This window comes from Tauraco erythrolophus, chromosome 1, assembly GCF_009769465.1.
Source record: "Tauraco erythrolophus isolate bTauEry1 chromosome 1, bTauEry1.pri, whole genome shotgun sequence".
Lineage (NCBI taxonomy): Eukaryota > Metazoa > Chordata > Aves > Musophagiformes > Musophagidae > Tauraco > Tauraco erythrolophus.
This window is the reverse complement of record NC_141465.1, coordinates 65,498,931-65,522,562: the sequence shown is the minus strand read 5'-3', so window position 1 is coordinate 65,522,562 and position 23,632 is coordinate 65,498,931. Positions and strand designations below refer to the sequence as shown.

General features: G+C 37.8%; 1 protein-coding gene across 1 annotated transcript in view; it reads right to left on the bottom strand.

Moving 5' to 3' along the window:
• Positions 1 to 23,174, bottom strand: part of MRPS9 (mitochondrial ribosomal protein S9) — a 34,506-nt gene extending 11,332 nt beyond the window's left edge. The window contains exons 1-5 of the mRNA XM_086610472.1: positions 23,094 to 23,174; positions 16,189 to 16,368; positions 7,665 to 7,727; positions 7,540 to 7,570; positions 5,200 to 5,279 (exon numbers count right to left, since the gene is read on the bottom strand). Of these exons, the coding sequence (XP_086466598.1) occupies positions 5,200 to 5,279; positions 7,540 to 7,570; positions 7,665 to 7,727; positions 16,189 to 16,368; positions 23,094 to 23,171 (432 nt within the window). The 5' untranslated portion in view covers positions 23,172 to 23,174. The remainder of the gene's footprint in view (positions 1 to 5,199; positions 5,280 to 7,539; positions 7,571 to 7,664; positions 7,728 to 16,188; positions 16,369 to 23,093) is intronic.
• Positions 23,175 to 23,632: the final 458 nt, after the last annotated feature.

The following is a 23,632-nucleotide window of genomic DNA, read 5'->3' as shown; positions in this document are numbered from 1 at the left end:
TTACAAAAAACAGTAAAAGAAATGTGAGACAGCTCTGTATTGTCAGAAATTAACCAATGAAATACTAGTTCTTAACACTGGGATTCGCAACAGGATGCAATGAAATTTTCGCAACAGTTTACATTTAGAAACAAAAAACCCTTGCTTAGTTCTAAACATCTATCGTTCAAGCTGATTTATCCATTAATATAAAAATACACCCGCACACATACTAAAAATATTTGTACTTAAAATGTATGAACTAAGAACAGATTCTTATCTGAGCTGCACTCCAAGCAGGGACAATTCACCACAGTTTTTGATGCAGGTGATTGGTGACATTTTTAACAGCACAGTGGAGTAAGTATTTTTGAAATAACTCCACAGTATAAAATCCTGAAGTTCTCTTTGAGACAGCATAAGAACTCAGGTATTACAGTGGTATGCCTTTCAGAAATCCTTTATTTTTGATAGAGATAACTTATCAGATAGTAACTAGGAAAGTTTTTCAATTTAAAAAATGTCTATTTATTTTCAAACACAGGAAACATCACATAAAAGAGCACAACAAATCGTATATTAAAATATTTCCAACCCTCACAAATACATCTGTAGATCTCCAAGATAACAAGATACAGCAGCACTCTTCGGGCAAGATTCACGTCACATCACTCTAATAATCTTAACGTCTCTATTCAGAGCTGACTATTAGGCTGTAAAATTATTGACTGTACATTAAAAGCAGGGACATAGTTTGGGTTAGAGGGCATGAGATGTGCCTGACGCCAAGCAAGTTTTACACATCTGTAGTTAGACTTGAAAAAGAATTAGTATGGAAGCTTCTGCTCTGGACTGCAGCAGGAGGTAAGAGAAAGGGAAGGAGGGCTGTGGCTGCCCCTTGGCTATCTGCGGAGAGCTCAGCTGGAACAGGCTTTGAGATTCCTGTGAGCTCCATGAGTTTCTGCATTTGGAAGAAGTCAAACCAGGCATGAAGAAGTTATTTTAGTGTCAGATGATCAGAAAACGTTACCAGGTCTTACAAAAGTACGAGGAGGTTTTTCACTTTATTGCTAGCCTCTCGGCTTGCCTCTTGCCTTCCTAAGGCACAGTGTCACCTTCCTCCCTGCCAAAACAAGCCACCAGTCTGCCTCCTCATGAATACCCTCATCTTCACTACATTCTGGCATATACATTTATCTACTGGAACGGTCAGCAAAACACACATGAACCAGGAGCTCAACAAAAAGACAACTATATCACAGTTCTTTAAAAAAGGGCAGAGGGAGGGAACCACGGCTGTTACCTTAGGACAGACTGACTACAGTCAGAATCGCTTCTCAACAGCAACTGAAGTATTTTCAGGCAACGTGACACAACTTAAAGGTGTTAGGGATCCACAACTTAAGGATTTTGCCATCATATTCAGAAACTACTGATACACATAGGCAAGTAAAATGAGATATGCGTTGCCATCCACTGGTTTTTAGCCTCAGAAATTCATCGCTACAACAAAGCAAGCTTTACAACAGTTGGAATAGCAAGACTTTCCTGAAGACCCTCCCTAGGTATTCCCAAAGAACACCAACATTCCACAACATGTTTAAGTTGTAAGAATGGGCACTCCTAGGAATTAAAATGATCCCTTTAAACTGTTCCGGTTAAATTACAGTAATCATGTCCACTTATACAAAGAACTCTTTACACAGGAGATGAAGTCAAATGACATTAAAAAGTAGTATTTTGAAATACTTCCAAGTGTAACAGAAATGCTAAATATAATTTCCTGCATATTTCTGGCAATTAAAGTGGACTTGCATCTCTTATGAAACAAAATTTTGGTCTTAAGTATTAAAAAAATTAATGCATGTATTTAATCTCTGTACAGAGAAGTAGTTAACAGACTAAAAGAACCACTCACACGTGAAGTGAAGTATCTGGATGAGCCTTTGCAAAATCAGGAATCACATGTAATGCCCAATAATTTATCTGACAAAATCTTCACTCCCCAAAGGCTAAAAGAAAGCTTCTGAAGACACACTTGCTTTTTCAAAGCTGGCAGGTGAAGATTTTACTAATCACTTCAGGATTCAATAGTCCAAATCATGAATGTACACATCTGCATGTCTTGTAAACTCAGCTATTACACAATCAAAATAGCTGATTTTACAAGATTGGCTACGTACTGAAATGCTTCCATTTCTAATAGAGAGATCAAATTTCAGATCTCTATAAGAATGCTCTTTTCAAAATAAATTAATATTCTCATTTTATACTGCATAAAAAATGTAGGTAAGATATTAGGAAATGGAACCCTAGAAGAAAAGATTTTTTATGAAAAAAAAAAAACCCACAACATTTTGGTTAAAATATGCTGCAGAGCCCACATCATTTTACATCACAGTTGAATTCTTCTTTGATTCTTACGTGGTTTTGACTTCAGCATATACTTTGGGGGGGTTAGGTTTTGCTTTTTTTAAGAGTTAAAATGCTCTACTGTTAGAACATTTACCTCTGATCTACAACCTCTGATATTTCTAAAAAAGCACAATTACATAAAATTACTACTTTACGAGACAGAACAATACGAAGAGACTATTTCATCTTGTTCTGCACATTACAAAAATATGACATTACTCTGAAAAACTTAAGTTAAATGATGATCAAATACGCTATCAAACATTTGTGAAATGGTATTTCATGCAATAAACATTCTTTTGTCTATCAAAGAAAAATAAATTGTCCTTTTCCCTACAGCTAAACTTTAATCAACAGGCAGAACAAAGACAACAATGTAGTATAAAGCAAGTACCCTTTATGAAAGCTCATTTAATATTCAAGTCATAACAACATATATATGGGCAGTTATAACACGTGAATATACAGAGTCTATTTTTAGTAAGTGGATAATATTTATTAGCATTAACTAAACAAATAATGCTGTGACCAATTATATTACTAGCAATTAATAAAATCCAAGTTCCACATGAGTCTATCCAGTAATTAATGGCACACAAGTTTAAGCTAAATACTATGTTTATCCAATTTATTAGACTTAATGTAGCAATTTAAAGGACATCCTCAAATGGGATTGATTACTTACACTAGACTGTATTAACATACAATCCCTTCTTTTTTTTCCCCTAGCTAAATTAATTAGCTTTGAGACTTAAAACTACATTTTCTTAAATACACATTAGTCTAATAAGAGGTTAAAATAACGTTGGGAATTTCATGCAGATTTCGGCTTTCATTTGGCTGACTAAAAAACCTGTTAAACTGCACTTAATGGACTTAGGTGTACAGAAGCCTATTTAATGAAAATATTTAGAAACAGTCGAAGAACACTCAAGTATCCTACACTAATGAAAAATGCATTTGTCAAACCGATTTGTTTGAAGGTGGTTGCCACGCTGCTAGAAACAAGATGCACGCTATTCTTTCAGAGATTTCCAAGGCAAGCTTGCATACTCTTTCTAATTGCTAGGAAGAGCTAAAAATAAACTTGTGCTCCTTGTAAAATTTGTAATTTCTTCATTATGATGGAATGCAACAAAACATCTTGCCCTTGGGTTGCTCTGTTTCAGCCAAAACAAATGCAAATGGCTTGTCAGATGACAGCTGTTTGATAAGGCTCCTCTACAAGACCTGCATGCTTTACTTTTTTCCGTGAAACTTGGGATGAAAGGCAGAAGGCAGGAAGAGAATTAATGTAGCATACAGTCTAAAGGCAATGCTACAACCGTGATTAAGTAGAAAAGTTAAAAGGCACAGATTTTCCACAGCCTCGCTGCGTGCAACCCATCCGTGTAACAAGTTGACAGGCCTAGCGCGTCAGCTCCATCATCCTCTCCGACAGCTAAAGCGCAGCATTGCATCCCTTTTCAGAGAAAATTTGCGTCTGCACCATGAAGCGTTGTACATTATTTCTTAGCACTGCAGGGGGCTCAAGTCCATATGGAACCTTCACAAATATTACCACAGATCAAACCAGCGGCGTTTCGAGGCAGATTTGACATACCTATTTAAATGAACAGCAGGGGTCCTCGGGCTGCCTCAGGCTGCGCAGGAGAAAACCTCGGTGGAAAGCCTATGCTGAAGCTCCATTACTCAGCAAAGACACACTCTACATTTATCATTCATTTCATTTCTGCCAGGGCAAGAAGCTCATTTGCCCAAGGTCAACAACAACAACAAAAAAAAAAAAGGAGGGGAGGCGGGGGAGAGGGGGTTTATTCTCCCAAAGAAATAAATGCACCTGACAAGTGGGGATTTTGTCCTTCGGGTACACAGAACACAAATAAATACCAGATAATTCTAATAAAAACATCACACTCGCTAAAGCTGTGCACTGAATTCCATAACATAAAATCTGGTTTTTTGACAACAGACTAACCATAGAACTAACTTTTTGAGATTATCTAATGAGGAAACAAAATTAGACATGATTGTCCAAATAAGTATTTCTGCATACATTATTAACGCTTTTGTCTTCTATAAGCACATGTAAAAAACATGCACATTTTTCTACAAACTCTTCTGAAGAGGTAGATAATGCTTGTGCCACTGATGGTCATAGATATGAAATGTCTGTTCATAAGCCATGTTAAGACTTGGGGTTTAGCAATGTTCTATTAGATACAGCTTTTTTCATAAAGGTAAACAGACGCAGATCCTTTACTCCTGGAACTAAACTAATCAGAAAAAGCCTTAAGTTTGCGTGAATGGAGCAGTCTTAGAAAAATCAATTAAGCAGTTTAAATGCAAATTTTCTTCACACTAAATGTCAGCACAAATAACATTTCCTATAGCTTTGCCCTTCAAGGGAAAAAACCCTATTTTTTTATTCTACAATGAATTTCCCTAGAACTAGCTGTTTTTTGTTTTATACGCATTCTCCACTACCAACCTTAAGCTACTAATCAGATACAGCCTAGAAGAAAGCATTCAGGCTATTCGAACCTAGTCCATAGCCAAAACTGTAAACAAACCAAAAACTAAAGCTAGAAGTATTATGTAGTCTGTTCTCTTAAATGTGACATAAAAACGCCCCTAATAACGAATACTGTGACATAAAACCATACGTTGTATTATCTTCAGTGGTGACACTACGGTCTACCGTGAAAACATGAGTAAACTCATGAGCTCCTGATACGCATCTCTAGAACAACGTGTACTTGACTGAGAGCTAACATCATTTATTCCAGATTATAATATACTTACATGCATTAATGAATAATATGACTGCTTGCCAGTGTAAAAAAGAAAATGAAATGGTCGGCCATCTTCTCCCCACTGGATTTCTAATGAAAAGCAAGATTAGACAAGAAAGCAATATACACTCACTAAAAAAAAAAAACTTTGTATTTAATTGCAGTTATAAACCTCTTTCGTAATACTGATTACCTTTTGAAATATCAGAGAACAAAGACATTTTAAGGGTGTTCAACCTGTCTGGAAATCTAATGATTTAGACTACCTTGTTAAAAACCAATCTCCATCTGCAATTATAATCAAATATTTAATGTATTTCTAAATATCATTTAACATGAGGGAATCTCTCATGTACATCTTCAATAAACTTTCAAAGACTCTATAGTTGGAATTACAGATAGAAGTATCCAGTTTAGAACAGGAAGAAGTACGAATTAAGACAACTGAAATCTACATAATGCGTGTGAAAGATGAAAGATAACAGCTCTGGAAAACAGTGCTTTAAACCGAGAGCAAATTTTTTATTAATATAATATGTCTAAACTAAACTAAGCATTCATATAATTGTCTTTTGCAGGTAACACGACTGTATTCAGAGCTTGGGTAATTTTAGTTAGGACTTGTTCATGTTGATACATTTGGGATATTTAAATATAAAGACCTACACTATAGTTTACATAATTAGTTCAGCAAGAAAACATACGTTCCATATCATTCAGCACATCGGTGTATTTTACTCATTTTAAAAGGTGTTATTTAAGGACAAACAAATTTCAACTTCAGAAAAAAAAAATCAACTGAAATACAACATGACAAAGATTTTTTCCAAATAAGGTGACAAAAATTAAAATCTGAGAGCTTTTCATAAATTTAACTGTAAAGCAACTCCCAGCCATGTTATCCAGCGAAGTTCAAATGAAGCTACCTATAAGCTATGGACAAAGACAAGACTCCAAGAATCTGTCTGGTAAGCATGATATGTATTGCACTAGAACAATAAGACATAATACAGCAGAAGTTGAATGGAAAGATCCAAAACTTACTAGAACAGAAGGAATATAGGGGACTTTTACCCACACATGCTACTAGTGTGAGTTTCCATGTATGCAGCTGTGAAAGCATATTTTGTTGAAATTACTGTTCAGAGAACATTCAAAAGTATAAATTTACATTTTTGTACTTCAAAGTTAAAGACATAATGCACAGACAACACAAAGGTGCCTTAAAAGAAATATTTATTGAAAGTGTTACTTTCAGATGTAAATACAAAGATATACATTTATACTAATTAGTTCTTACACTCCTCAGGACACAGCTAGCATTTCAAAGAATTCTTTAGTCCTGAAAGCACATAGAATAGTAGCTTAGTTATGCCATAAAACAGCTCTTGGATTTTAGAACTGCATAATGATTAACTCTTTCTTACCCTTTCACTTTCTACTTTTTACTTCACAATATTGTGAAGTTATGAAATAATGCATGATACCATTTGAAAGCCAAAATTCCAAAATTTCATATAATTTAGGCAGCTTTCTAAAAGACACACAAAGCCCCCAAAACACCAAGTATCAATTAATTCCAGGAAAAGGAAGGATGGAAAATAGTAAGATTTTGCTGATAATCAGAAGCGTCCATGTGGGACTTGACAGCTCAATGAATGTAGAGCTTCACACCCCTGCTACTAGTTCACACTAAACGTGAGTCAAAAGTGGGCAACAGGTTTTGACGTATCTTTGAAATATTCTATGTAAAATCAACTCGGCGACTTCACTGAAGTTCTCACTGAACAACATACTGGTGTATCACTAACAACTGAGACTTCACAGAGTGTCTCAAGAGCAAGTCTAAAGACAGTACGGACTTAAGTGCAGAGTTAGGACTTTCAGGTCGAAACTGAGACAGGATTGGGAACTTCCACTCTCCCTATTCTCTCAACTGGCAATTTCAAAGCTGTAACCAAATGAAGTTATCAGGAAAACTTTTGGTTTAAAATAGTATTAATGAATATTTTATGGCTGTAATAGACAGCTCTGACAAAAAGCTACTGACTTCAATAGATTCTGTACATCATCCTATCTATTGTTTATTTTTAAACAATGAAAAACATTTATCTATAGTCAGTTAACAAGATGTCTGAAAAAACCACTGGTATTCCAGAATCCAGCAGTATTTTTTATCCTAAAAACCAGAATATAGATCAGGCTTCTACTACTCATGTCTTAGCCATCACAAGGAACAAGGAGGAAAAAAAGTAAATCTGTGAAAATAAAGAATTCTACATATGCAAAAATTCTAATACTAAAGGGGAGGGGGGGAATAAATATAAAAAAAAAATCTACAAACACTTACTCCTCTGCTCTGGAAAAATTTCAGAAGGATGCTGTAAATAAATAAACAAAAGATATCAGCAAAAGGAAAAAGTTACTTAAAATATCATGCTACAGTTATTCAGAAATGCAACAAAAAAATCCTACCTTCATCATTGGCCTGGCTTGTTTGTCAAACAAGCCAGAAGGAAAGAGATAGGCAATAGCTCTCTGAAAACAAAAAGAGAGATCATATATGTAATTTTTTCCACAGAAGCATCATCGAAACATTTCTTAGGTACTTTCTTGTACAGAAAAATAGCGTAACTTTCGTACAGTAAGCAACCAAATCAGTAAGAAACAGTGTCGTAATATGTGCTGTGCTGAAAAGAAAAGCAGATCATTTCCTCCGGAATCTTCAGGAAAAGTGAAATCTCATTCCAAAGGCTGTACTCTACTGTACCAGAATGAGTGAACTTTCTTCTGCAAAGTTTAGTTTTTATAGTGTGCATTTATCATAACTTACCAGAACTACTCAAGCATAAAGACCACCTTAATACACAGTGATTTTCCCCTAAAACTTCAAGTCTTGTGACTTCTAGAGGAAATCACAATATTTAATTTGTATTTCTGAAAATATCAGCACTTGTCAAGACAGACCAAGCATGGAAATTTTATTTAAAGCAACTGGACAAAGCAAAGTTTTACACATTTAGAATCCCAGTTTCTACAGACAGTTTCCTCAAGTCTAAAAGCAATGTTTGTTCTGGCAGTAGAAGATATTTTACATAGCCTAAATAAGTATTTCATTGATCACTGCATTTGGAAACAACTGTGAATCACTAGTCTTTGCTGAACTTGAAGTAATTGCTCAGAGAAGACAGACTCTTAAACGCCATCTTTCCTCTCCTTACATACCTAAGGGTTTGCTAAAACAATTTAGAAAAACATATGACACTTACTACACACTCATTGTTTACCACTGTTTTCACTAAGTACAAGGTGCATCATTTGCTTTTACTTAACCAGTATCTACTACTATTCATGCTATGTATAAAGTTAGTATTATTCGCCTCCAACAAAGTAGGTATACCAATATTCCAAATCATTCCAGCAAAACGTAAAGCAAAGCACCTTACAAGGTTAAGCCCAATGACACGTATTTCTGTTCAACATCATCTTACTCTCCCTCTTCCATGTAATTACAACATATTTTAATTAACAAAAAATATGCATTTATGAGAGCTGTGTATTTCCATTGTTTTTAAAAACAAAACAGAAAAAGCTAGCCATCAAAAATGTAGGGGCGGTCTGGCAAGGGTAACCAACTTCAGACAGTGGGTAGCAGAGCTTGAGATAGAAATTTTGTGCTTATACAGTAACATGGACTAACTAAATAAACCCCTCTGGCAATGGTCTTGGTTTTATTTCCATTAGACAGTAAGGAAAAGTAGAATTACAATAAAATCAAGAGTTTAAAATCTTCTCTTAAGAAGAATGGCTCTTTGTTGGCTAGGCTACCTTAGGGCTATTACTTGCTGATAATTTTTTTCTATGGACATGGAGTGGTTTGTCAGTGCTTCAACCGATTTAGTATGCATGAAGTGTAAAAAGACCTAACCTATTACTTTCATTAATCCCCTACTGGCATTCTGAACAGAAATTTTGAGAATTCTGAAGCAAACAAAAGGCTTAACTTGATTTTATGAAATGGTAATTTTGTTTCTCTTAGTGACTACTGTATTCCCATTTGTTAGTCAATGGGTATTTTATGCATACACACAGTAGGTGAACACCTATTTATGAACAAATGGGGATTAATTATGATGACAATAGAGAGATCTGCTGTGAGCCAAATGATGTTAAACAAACACCTTATATAATACATTAAAAGAATTTATTACAGGATACTGAGACTGACTGTGTGTGTACTTAAGACACAGTCTTTATACAAGCATTTCCAGAATCTCAATCAAAACAGTTACTGTAACTATGACACCTTAATAAATGCCAAATATAACAATTTAACATTTATAATGAAGAGAGCAGCTGCCATTTGAGACCTACTTCTAGAAAGTTTATTTTATATTGGTTGAGTGTAAACTCATGTCTTAAGCATGAAAGTATAAATAAACCCTGCAGTAAGAAATCCCAGCATCTATTTTCAGCTCTCCACACAACAACTAGATAAAGAATAATAGTTCACTTCAGAAGTTCGGTTTTTTGTTGTTCCAAAATGGAAAGTAATAGTCTTCCTGCCTTCTCTCTTTTTATGGTAATGTAATCAAGAATGGGGTGTTTGTCTTTATATCCTGTTAGGAACTATCCTGCAATGCAACAGACTCCAGTTCAACTTTATTCAGAAGTTTCTTCTTAATTTTAAATAGCTGTGTCCTCAGATTGTACTTTTAGCAACTACATAGCAAGTCAATCTGACTCTCGGAAACTTCATTTATAGAAGCCGATTTTGTCTATGCAAACATTTTGGTTTTGTAGAAAAGTAGTATTTTGGAAAAACTGTAATTCTCAATACCCATGTGTATTAGCAATAAAATAAGATGGTGGATCAACCTTAGGAACAACATCAGAATTAGTCTCTCCAAACTGCAGCTGGAGCACATAAATTACCATGAAATATTTTCCTGAAATCTTTTGATAATGTCTTTTGATTTGGAACACAGCCTTCCTTTCAGGAATTTCCATGTCTTGAGTCAAAATTCTGCAGAGAATTAACGGCGCATTCTGCATTTTCCTGAACATACTAAAAATCAGGTGAACGTCCCTCTTCAAACTTTATAATCAAGATTTAAATGCTAGCAGTAAAGCTCCCAAGAAAACTTTTAGATTTAACTGCAGTTTTCCATTCCAGGAGTGGTTTTCAGCTTAAGGGTCATGGCCCATATCCTTCTTCTAGTGCTTACTTTGACTTGAACTCTAGATGAGAAAGGAAACATTGTGCTGAATATGCTCAAGAACTACTTTCTTCAGGCCATCATTTCAGTTATACAAGATTCATTCACCCCACTCTAGCGCCCACAGTTTCTGGGCCGCTATTTCACAACTCTATTTGTTAAATCACACTGTTGCCATTGTCTTTGGAAATAAAGCACAACTTTCTAAAAAATCAACATCCATAATTATTTTCAGCAGAAACACGATTTAAAATCCTGGTACCTAGTAACACAATTGTGTTTCCAAAAATAATTACATAAACTACTGGAAAGAGGTGGAATGGGTATAGCCTGCTTCTGCTATGAGTTACTAAAAGAAATTTTAGCCATTTCCTTTCAGGATTTGAAAGCATTTGTTTTTAAATTCTACTGATGATCCATGTAGAAAAAAAAAAAATCCAGTAGTCACACCTTTAAAATTAGCAGATCATAACAAATACATGTTAGTAACAAGATTTACTGTTACATCAGACATTTCTTAAACTGCCTTGGTAAACTTAACATTCCTGTAACAAACTAAAAGGAAGCCTGTTACATCATAACTTGTTGAGGGACTGGATGGTTCAAGATACTGTCACAGGATCACAATGTTTTTCACGTGCAGCTATAAGTTTGAACTCAAACCAGCTGGAATAATGAGAACAAGCTTCCATCCCTATCAAAAAAAAAAAAAACACCTATCTGGCAGTCCCTCAAACATGCAAACCAATTCATTAAATAATCTGTACAGCACAGCGTGTGACATGATGTGCAAACTCAGTGTACCTGCCACACCCTCATTTTCCCTTCTTTGTTGTGCATGTTGCATACACTGACTTCTGATCCTCCTCCTATCCATCTAGAAGCCAAGAAGTTTTGTTCACTCACTTTCTCAAACATCAGAGACTAACTCTGAATCAAATAAGTTCAAATGCGTCAGTAAGGGTTATTTTATTTTTTTTTCTCCAAAGTCTTGAGAAATCAAGAATTCAATACTTCAATTCAAATAGAGTCAACCGAGTCATACTGGGATAGGGGAAGGAGACAGAGACAGTTCAGTCCTTAAATAACCTGCTGTAAGTAGGGCAAATTGATCTTGCCCAAGCGTCTTCCCCACACTTGTCTTAAATCTGCAGCTCAAATAAAACATTCGATTAATTTTCATTGCTCAAATCATGTGCAAAGATAGTTATCTAAGTAACATCCAGTGAGGAGAGGTATTTTGCAGAAAACAAGGAAAGAAGGGGAAAAAAAGAAAAAAAAAAATAAAAAAAACACCACCTTGGGGTTCCCTTGCAACAGCATCCTTTTTGGCAGAGGGCTCAAGAATCCAGATTATTCCCTTTTAAATATATATGAAACTTTAATCATCTAAACATTGAGGTGAGAAGTGACACTTTATGCATTTTAACAGAACACCTGAGCAATAGCTGTTTCAGCTGCTTCAACTCCTCAACTTGATCACACAAGAGTACTTTCCTTCTCAAACCTTGCCTCTTGAATCACGTTATTTAGCCACTGTACGTCAGCATTTCTCAGACTGAGATGCTTGTTGGAACAGCTGTTTTTCCTTCTATCCACAGTAGCAGTATTCTTTAAAAGTTTACAGCATCCAAAATCCAGAACATTTGAGGTAGAACCATGAATGAACAAAACAAAAATGAGACATGAAATGGTAACTCTGAAATATTTTTTTTTTATTTAACAAGATAGAAAAGGTTAACAACAAATAATAAATAACGCACGTAAGTTTACCTTGTAAAACAAAATCCTCCTCTAACAACTAGCTACTAAAATTTATTGAAACCACCCCGATCATTTGTCACTGTTTAGACAAAGCTGAATTCTAGCTTGAAAGAAATTTCAAGTTCACAGCAATATATCAATTTAATCCAATCACTTAAAAAAACCAAAACTAAACGACTCACTAGCATCGTATGAAAAAACCCACCTCCTTTCATATTACATTATTTTTATACTAACTACTCATTTTTCATTTAAAAATGTATGTCTTGCCCAGAGCCTGCAAAGCAAAAAAGCCAAAAACCTATTGAAAGAAACAGTCGTTATTTCTGTCATCATTTCAACTTTTCAAAACACTGAACAGCATTAAAAAGAATTTAAAAAATACAGCAGTTATCAGTTCAAATGGACTTTGATGTAGAAATAAGAAAATACTGATGCAGTTTGGCTCCACTGGGGGAAAAAAAGTTAAAAAAGTATTCTAGCTTCAACTATTTAAAAAACAATACAAAATCCAATTTTTCTTGTAAGGAAAACATGTTCTTGCAGACAACAAAAGTTCAGAAATGCATTTTGCTCTGAATAAAGTTTCACACATGCCAATATTCACTCATATCTAACACCTTACATTGCTAAAATTTGAGGGTTATTTAGAAATCAGATGCACTGAGCCACTTCTAAAAGCATTTGAATACAACCTATTTTTCATTAAAGAAGTCTTACTTCATTGAAGGAAACAATGTCCTGTGAGGAATGAAGTTTTGCTATGTTTAACGTGTTCATAGTTAATATGTTCATAGCTAACAACCTTACTGGTACTTTTGCAACAATACATATGCTAGTGAAGATAAACATACATTTTAGATTCAAATTATTCCATCTGCTTGACAACAATCTATTAGGTCATAAGGCAGACAACAAGAGAAAATGAACATAGATCTCTAGCTTTTGATTTTTACGAACTCTTATGGGGAAAGAATACTGCTTTATGATGAGCTTATGTCTGGGAGAGAATTTAGTCACTGCATAAAAATGAATAATAAAAATACTGGCATATAAATAGGTCATGAAGATTAAGACGCTTTTCTTGTATTAATCTTACTTAGATTTCTGGGCTTTAAAGTAAAATATCACAGAACTGACAGTGGAAAATGAAGGTGAGATGTTTACTACAACCATAAGTTAAAGTTAAATCACAAAATAAAAGGATTACATACTCAACCAGGGAAAAGCGCTAGGTCAGGACTGCAATCTCTATTAATTAGGTATCCCAGCTGGGCAGTGGGTATGCAGCTGTTAACTTGATCAATGACTTACCTAAATGTCATCTCTACTGATTCACTTATAAATTACCAGCAAGTGAGACTAATGTACAGGTGCTAATTTATTTAAACTGTTCTCTGCAGTTCTACATAGCTTTATAAACTGCATCTGGCACCTAATGTTAGCTGTCAGTTGTACTTAGACATGCCTGTCCTAACGACTCTGTTCATTAGAAATGAGCACAAATTATGAAATATTGTGAAAAATGATACATCAAATGGAATGGGCAAAGCAAATCAATTAGAGAAACTTCATAGCACATATTCACACATTGGAGAATAAAACATCCTAGCTTCAGAGTGAGGTCTATAATACCAATTAAAAAGCAATTGGTAGACTTCTGCAGAGTTATATATCAATTTGCTGGATTTTTTTTTTCTGCTCCAGAAATACAGTTGTAATGCACAGCTTAACTTTTCATTCCTAAATAAAAGCAGAAGGATTACCAAATAAGTCAACTTATTTTCCTGTTTAAAACTTCACAAGGTTTAGCTTTTATCAAACTATACCTAAAACTTCAGTGAAGGACAGAATCCTATGATGTCTACTTTTGAAATACACTTCACAGAATGATTAACAGTAGAAGACATGGAAGTATATAAGCACTCAGCAGAAAGAATTATTACTGTTCAAATGTAAAGCTTGATAATTCTCCTGCCAGTGCTTAAGCAGCTTTTATATTTTTATAACAGAAATTTAATTATGCATAGCAGAGACTGTTACACACTCTAAGTATTTTCCAACACCTGATGGAATATTAAGAAATCAAACATGTACCACAGATACTTGGTATCACCAAGCAAAGCACTACTCTTTTGACTCCGCTTTTCCATCTTTTCAGAAACAGAGTCTGCAAAGCAGTCCCATACTTGTCACCTGCACTGCATTATAAAAGCTTATTTCCAGAATGAATCTGCTTTTACTAATGATGGAACTCAGTTAATTTTGTGCCAACAATCATAGTGCTCTGGACTTATAAAGAAGAAACCACTACTGAGACATGGTTACTTGCCATTTCTCAGAGTCTTGCTGTCTGTAAGCCTTTCCCCTAGACCCTATCAAGGAAGGAAGCCAGACTGCAGATTAGTGCATTCTCCTTAACATCAACCTTTCGGGCAAATTAACTGAACTATTATCATTGTCACTGTACTGCACTAACATGGGAGGTATGCTAGTGGCAGGTCTGTGCATGAATACTTCACAGGAAAGTATGTCATAAAGATACAGGTCATCAAAGGTAAGAAAAAACATCTAAAAATACAGGAAAAGAAAATTCTACAGTCTGCAGAAATAAGAAAGTCAATGTAAGGAAACAGGCTGCTATTACTACAGACCCAGATTCCCTGACGAATATTTTTACTCTTGACAGGACCTTATCTACCCTACACTGAGACTGGAAGGGTCTCTCCATTGGCACTGGCTTGTAGAAGAGCAAAGTGGTATCTATGATTCTGAATTAAAGCAGTCACAGTGTCAGTGCATAGCTTTGTACTCATAAAGCTTGATTTCCTAGAGATTTGTGACTTGAAGTCAAGCTTCCCTTATGGACTTTCTGATACCTGATAAGACTCAAGCCTCATTTAAGCCTTTTTCTCAGCAGGCCATTAACTGTGTGTCTCAATCTATTTTCAAAGAAGTTTCCAGAATTTAGTTTTGAAGCCTTTCAAATGTGTTTGAAATCAGCCTGTATCGCCACCTACAGATGTCGTTCTCTTTCGTGGCATAAGCACACTGTCAAGACCTCTTATGCAGACACACTACATTGACAGAATTTTGCCACAGAGAGGCAACAATCTTCTCCCCCTGAAAAAAAAACTAAACCACACACACCTCTCTTGGCACACACCACATTACTACATCTACCCTAAGGGCCCTGCTGATACACTGTGCTGCCACGGCTATAGTAACAGCGCTGCTGCTGTGCAAAGAAAGCTTCAGCCAAGAGACTTCACGCAGCTTCACCTGAGAGTGAATGACACCAAATGATATTTCTCCTCCCTACCTCTGATGCGTGATAAAATAAAACAGAAATGACAGAAGTGAAGATCAGGTGAGACACTAAAAAAAATCCATGCAAGAAAACAACTTTTCCGTGTGAAAGGCAGCGTATCTATACATGAGTCTAAATGACACAGAGAAAGAGGAGGCCACCCATCTGTCAGTTGTCAGAGGAAATGGCAATAAAATAGTATGTTTGGAGCTACTGATATGAGCTTAAATTCGTGTCTATATTAAAATCCCTATGCTAAACCAGAGTGTTAGTTGTAAAACATCCTATAAAATTTAATTTGCATTACCAGCAACCACAGTATCATAGAAGAAAACCTGACCTAAATATACACACCAGGTCAAATTGTGGGTAAACGTTTCAAAGTGCTACATAAACCTTTACAGTGCCTCTTATAACCTCAGATCAAGCGGATTATCCATTAGGACTTTTAAAAAGAACCTACTGTGCTCTAGCAAGATACGGTATACAGCTCTATACTGTGATGTCTGACCTCACACGGTAGCAGGAGTACAATCTCTATTCACAGTCACAGTTGCAATGTTTGCAATGTATAGTAGCATTCTTTCTTATTCTGACAGTTTGATTAAAATTCACAGAGGGCTGAGGGGCTCATGCTGAAGTAAAGTGCTTTCAATATCAGAAACTCTACAGTAAATTACTTCTCCAACAGAGCAACTGTACTTACATCAATATCCTTTTGAGTAAAAGTTTCTGGATCTTCTCCCATCATGTTGGCTAAATGTCTCTTTCCTAGGTTGAACTCTTCAATCTGTTTTTTAATAAATGTCTCCGTGTACTTTTCAGGTCCTGAGGCTCCTACATTTTTCCTCCGCACTACAGTAGTGGTATAGATTAGCCTTAACGTCTAAAAAAAAAAGAATATAAGTGAGAGGTTTATTTTATATTTTTAGCACTGTGAGCTCTAAATAAAATGAATAGTATAACAAGCTATTCATATCTATAACAAGATTCAACACATTATTGTAATAAGTTAGAAAAGGTAATACTACTCATGAAACCATTTTCTTCCAATTGTTTAATATCCATAAACAGATAAACACATTCTAAAAGTTGAACATTTTCACACATCACAATTAATTCAGAAGGTTTTTCTAACAGAAAGAAATGTAGCATCATACATCAGGAACACTCAAAAACAAAACACAGCACTGATCAACAGATGCAGTCTTAAAAATAAAAATCTATCCAGCAGATAAGCAGGTTTTGCCTTCACTTAAAGGCATTCCAAAACGAAGTATGAGAAGAATCTGCGGGGCAGCTCTCTAGTGGCTTTCAGAAGCATGTGGCTACACAAACACTGCTAAAGGCTCTGGAAAGGCCATGGAGTGCTCCCTCCTTGTTCACATTGTCAGAACAGTTCTTAAGCTATTTCACCATCTCAGGTAAAAAACAATTAGAAAACTAGCAGGGTAGTTCTCACCAGCAAATACTATTGAGCTTTGTCCCAGCTCAGAACTCAAGGCTCAGAAAACAGTTATCTTTTGATCTTTGTGGGATACAGGTTTGGTTTTTCTTTTATCAAGACAATCAGTAGTGCAGATGACTAATTTTAATCAAGCTCTCTACGAGACTAACAGGCATTTCACTGGCAGAGTTGTAACGTCCCGATTCTGGCCTAGTGCCAGTATTATGCACTATTTTGTCTTTCCAGCATTAGTGTTAAAGTCCTCGGCAGCTTAATTATTCCACAAACTGAATGAGAACTGATTATTTGTGTGGTCTTCTGTGGGTGAGGGGAGGGAAGGAATCACAAGAAAAAAGGATATGTGGGACATAAAAGCAAAGGCAGAAAAACAATCACTTCTGAACCATAAAAATGCCCAGTTCTGTTCACCAGACAGGACTCTGAAACACTTCTCTCCAGCCCCTTCAATATACCACGGCTTGGCTTTGTGAGCAGACAGTGCGGTTTCACAAGGCAGAGCAAGCCCATCTCACAGTCCACCCCTGTTAGCATTCTCTCCTCCACTCCCTTCGCTCATCCTGTGCCAGCTCTGGCACCCGGACTTTTCTGCAAGCCAGCTCAGCTTCCTAAACGTGGCAGAACACTGATTTCTGCTTCCTCCCAATGGGTGGGCAGTTCTATGCTGAGCTGGTAAGTCCAAGCGATTCTGAGAAGAGAAAAGCTGACATGAGAAGGTGGCTGAACTTGCAACTGGGAGCAAGGAAGAAGAGGAGGAGTCATCCCCTCTTTACCTTCATCCCTTTGAGCAAATTATTAAATTGCCTCTGCTGCTCCTGGAGCTGCAGCCTCAGTCTACCTTTAGCCAAACATTAAAACTCAAACATGCACAACAAAGTGAACTAGTTAGAGTTCTTATTAGGAGGAATAGAATAAAGCTAGTATTTGAAATGATTAAATATCCTGCGAGTCACAGGAACTGTCTTCTCCACATTAGACAATTTAGACATGCTGACCATTTAATGGATTTTACCATTCTGAGCTAAGCCAATACGAATAGAATAAAATACTTGCTATCTTCCTAATACGCGTACAAGAGTAAACTTCAAACTTAGTTATAAGCACAACAATACAAACACATATCTCATCAAAACAAAATTACATGGACGTATTTGCAAGACAAACACAAAAGCAGATCGAAATTCCACCTTCTGTTAGGAACATGAGTTAGCTTACACGAACTTCTCCTGTGACTAGAAGCTTTGAGTGTTCTGTACTACACAGTCAAGTCCTACATGACCAGGAAGTGAAACAGGTTTTCTTGTACTTTTTCAGAGCCCAGCTGGTATTCTGGACATCTAGCAGCCCAGGATCGACTGGTCCAACACATTCAATTTGCTGCACATATGTAAAGCTATTCATGATCAACCTGCCTGTCCACGACCATCTCAGGCTTCAATATACAAAAATCCAACAGCTCCACTTAAAATTTCAATTTGGAATAACAACTATAATATCCTGCCTTAAGCCCATGTACAGCACATGCCTGTGCTGCAGGATAGTTCCTGTGAATTCGATAACATCTAATGTAGAAAGTAATGTAACCTTTTTGAATAACAAGTTCACATGAGATAGAAAGAACTGACCCTCTATGAATAGATAAATATATGCACGTAACTCCGAAAAGGTTTAAAAACAGCTCCAAGGCAGAATTTGGTGCTGAAGAAGCTGTTGTTGCTTTGTTTTCTTCACAGCTTATATGTATCACATGCAACGCTAGTCCTGGATTGGCCTTTTTTTTTTATATTTGTGTTTTCTATGAGGTTGCATTGACATATACAGAATTCAAAGAAAAATAATAAAAATTTTAAAAGTACAAATTTTCAACGGGCAAGGTTCTGGTGATTTCCTTAAGAAGCTGTAAGGAAAGCAGAGGTATCTCCACATATTCCCTATTCTTTTCTCCTAGTCACTCCTCAGGAAAGAATCAATTCATCTTCTGTCTTACTTGTCTTAATAGTAACTAATTATTTGTAATTCTTGTTAATGAACATGTGATTCCTTATTACGTGGCCCAAAATTGCTTTCTCTCTGCTATGTTTTAAACAGGATACTTTAAAAAGATTGCTTTCATCTTATTCCTGTCAATTTCTATTGTAATTTTCTCATTTTTGTCCTCTTTCCCTCAAGCTATTCGTATTCTTCCCTAGTTTCAATTCCTCACTAATCAAAAGTCCCTGGACACACAAACTGTTCATAATTAGAAAACAGCCTCTTATGCAAATTTATATCTATTGTACTGGGTACCTCTTCTGGGGTAAGAGTACTATTTCATGGGTGGTACAGGCAAGAACTGCAAAGCATAGCTAAACGCTCCTGGCGTTTCAGTCAAACCAGAAAGCACGCTCCTCTCCTTTCTAAGAAGCCACAGAGGTTTGCATTCACTTCTTACACATTTCATAAAGTAAAACTGCAGACAGTAACCTCACAACTTTTTAAACAATAACAGTTATTAACATATGTACTCATGAAATAATACTCTTCCATCAGGACAGGGCAGAAGGGAAAGCCTTTACCTCTGGACACAACTCCTCAGTATTAATCCTCCCCTCCTGACTCCTTCCCAAGCAACCTAGCATTAAAACAGTTTGCCAAATCCCGATTTTCCAGGGAGACCGTAAATTTACAGAAAATCGGCTTATGTAAAATTTGCCTTAGAAAACAAAATATGCACTTTCAGACAGCTTCAACTTCTCTGGCCTATTTCTTCCAAGAAGAGAAATAACTAGGACCTATCTGTTTACTCACCCCATTCACTTTGTTTTACTGAGTTATATGGCTATAAAATCAACACGTATCACTAACAGAGGAATCAAACTTCCTGTACTTCTTTTGGAATGGGAGGAAAGGGGAATTGGAAGCAAGAGGCTTTAATTCAAGAGAAAACGTTGCCCATTTCACAACATGACATAGTTACAGAGATCGAAGACGACACCAAACGGTGTGGCACTCATGCAGTTGCACCGTTTTCATGCTGCTTCTATGCTCTAAGCTGGCAGACTTCAACCATCTCCTTTTCCAAAACCATGCAGCGCACCAAAAAACTTGTACTAAAAAGTTATCTTTGGGATAGAACTTCACTAGGAAACGCAGAGCTGGAGCTGTGTAAGCACATCAGCATACAGGTCTAAAGCTGTCATGTGTCCATTGCTCAGATTACTGCCACAGCTAGCGCTACTGGATCCAGCAGATATACAAGATATCAACAGTGGTCCTCTGGTCACTTGTTGCACAAGAAAAAACATCTGTTATGTAGCAATCATACATAATGTAAATGCTTAGAGCCATCCCAACTTTCAAAATAATTATTTTTTGTTCAATAGGCAAGTTTTGGCTTTCTAGTGTGTGGTTTTACAAAAATGTGTTCTAATTAATTTCCTTGAACAATATTTACATAATCTCAGATTTCAGTCAGCCTGCGAACTAATTACGTGAACCAGTATCAGGTCTATGTTGTAATAAGCATTTTGTAAAACACATCAGAAAGTATCACAACGTGTCAGCAAACACGCACAAGAGATTTTACATTACTTTTCATACCTGATTTGCCAAAGTATTTCAACAGGAGAAACTTTTTCTCAAATTGAATTCTCTTGACAGGTAACTATAAAACTGCAGGTCCTCCACCCAGAAAATCTACTTTCTGTTCATATTTGACCAAATCTACATATTAAGTTTTGCTTATACTGTATACTACAGAAATAAAAGATAGCTCTAAATGTATAGATATATGGCAAGTGTCAGACGGGCATAACAAGGAATATAATTTAGATCTGGTTGTTTTGAGGCACAAAAAAAGTTATAAAATATTAACAGGCTCTTCAACTCTAGCTTAGCTAACAACTGCAGAAAAAGCTACTCCTTTGTAGGCATGTAGTTCTGAAAGACTGTCAGCAAAGTGATATCATCTCTTCCTGGTATCAGTACATATATCATCCACAGTGATTTAGAGAAGGTACTGGACCCAATCAAATGAAATAGCACGTATGGTACTCTGAACTCTTCTGTTGAGAACAGCTATTCAACCGCATCAGAAGTGACTGACAGTAACTAAGCTAGATCATTTTTTTCTTTATAAATTGTGTTAAACCTCTGTGTTTTGCTTATTAGAAGAATAGGAAACTAAAACGTTGTTCAAAGCTAAGTGAACTGAAATTACAAAGTTTCTCTTCCACTTCCTCTCTCAGCCCAAGATGCTTTCAAATACCAAAAAAAAAAAAAAAAAAAAATTACACTGTCTACCCCACTCAGACAAGAAGCAAAGAATTAAACTCCAGCAAGGGATTTTTAGGATAGGCATCATAAAGAAGTTCCCTAAAGATAAGGACAGACAAGGATTTGATGTAAGAAATGGTTACAGCAGGTTAGGACAAGCGTACATCAACTTATTATCCAGTCCTCAACAGCAGCCAGTATCAGAGGCACAAGGAGAGAACAAACAAGTAGTGTTAATTTTCCCAGCACACTTCCCCAGTTTCCAGCAATCTGTGATTCAAAGACATGCTGACAGCTTGTTTTTAACAGCCCTCAGTGGAATTTTCTTTTGAGTTTCTTAAGTTGCTCTTTGTATTCACATAAACACTTAGTATCCTGAACATCCTCATCAAACAGTTCCACAGGTTAACTACACCTAATAAGAAGAAGCGTTTAAGTTTCCTAGGTCCTGTCTCCAACTAGCTTCTTTCACATCCTTTGGTCCACAAGAAGTTATATGATTTGTATCTAGCTATAGGCTTAGGCACCGATCCTATCTCTGGGGATGAGAGGAGTAGACAAATGATCTCTCAAGGCTCCTTCCAGCCCTGCCTTCTACAGTGACTCCTCCTTCAACACCACTTCCTCATTTACGATAAAAAGTTTCCAGCTCAACCTCAAGCAGCTGCCTGGCCAGGAAAACTAAGCTACTGTCATAATCGTACCTTTGGTATAGGATAACCAAAGCAACACAAATTATTCAAACTGAGAACTATATCAAGTGTCAGAATATTTTCAGTCTTATTCTTTTTCTCATTCCTTGGGCAACTTAAGCGCATTTATTTCTGACTGCTGCGTCAAGAAGTACCCACAGGGGCACCAGGTCTTTCTCCCTAATAGGTGAAGTCAATCCAGAAGTAACCAACATAAAGAGTTCAAATTGCTCCTTTCAGTATTACCTTTCATTTCCTTACTGCATCTACCTTCTGTTACCCCACGGTCAGTTCAGTCATCAAACAATTTTTCAGCTCTTACTATCCTAAAATACTTTGTAACTTGAAAACGGTGCGTGCCTTTTTATCCACTTGCTGGTCACTGATTAAATATACACACGGGTGTATCAAATACTACTGCATAAACACAGCAGCTGTCCTCAACACTGACAGCAGCTAAGCTTTGTCATTAAAAGGCAATTAGCTGAACACCGGTATTTCTCAAAACAAACGAGTAATTCTATTTAATCAGAAGATACTGCACTTATGGAGCACATTTCTCTCTCCACTGCAGGAATCGGGAAACTTCATTACCTACTTACCTGCTGAACAAACGCAATTCAAGACGATGATCAACCTAAAAAACTACCGCTTACTCATGGATCTTAAAGCACGTCACATATGCGCGTGGCTTTGGTCTACACATAGCTCTTTCAACTCTAGTACTATACACAATACATTAGGGCTTAACTACGCTTTTTCTTCAGCAAAATAAACTCGGCTCAGCGAAGGGCTGACTTAAACTAGGCGCCGGCCCTCGCACTCCCCGCCCCAACCCCGCCTCCTCTCGGCGCCAGCCCCGCGAACGCACCGCCGGGGCCCAGCAGGCCGCAGCTCGCCGGCCGGGCCGCCCAGAGGCAGCCCCACACCCGGGCCCAACCGGGGACTCCCAAACGCGCGCGATGCAATTGCGACAGCGACATCCCCGCTCCGTCCCGCCCCCTCCGCAGCCGCGCCGGGAAGGCGAACCCGCCCCGCCGCCCGCTTCCCCATCCCTCACCCCTCCGCGCTCGCCTCCTGCCACCGCACGGAGCGCCCCCCCTCACCCCCGGCCCCCAAGCAGGGCCCGGGGGACCAGAGCACGAAGCAGGCGGCCTCCACACACGGGGCGGTGGGGAAAGGGCCCGGCCCGGCTCTCACCTGTGGGCGCGGCCCGCCCGGCGCCGCCGCGCTCCAGCGGCCGCTCAGCCGCAGCGCGCGCCCAACGGCCGCCGCCATGCCCGCGGCGCCCGCCCCGCCCGCCCCGCCGCGGCAGCGTAGGGCACGGCACGGCAGCGCGCGGCAGCTCTCCACCGCAGGGCCCGGCGGGCGCCACCGATTGGCGGGCGGGGTCGGAGGGGCGGGGCCGGGGCCGCGCCTGCGCACTGTCACCTGCCGTGCCGGGAGGGGGCGGGGCCGTTAGGCGCCGCCGGCGGAGCGGGAGCCGGCGGCGGCGGCCGTGGCTGTGGCTGTGTTTCGGGTCGATTGTCAAAATGTCTTTGAAAGATAAAACACGTCAGTGTTATTAAAATTCACATTGATCTTTAAAATGGTGGTTTATAACTCGCGTCGCGGTCACGCTGGGGAGCAGGCGTGTGCGTGTCGCCTGAGGTGGGCTCTGCTGTGAGGAACCCCACCTCAGAAGGAAAAGGCTAAAATCGTGACAGGTAGCGTTGTAAATTGCAGCGTGTCTGGTGAAA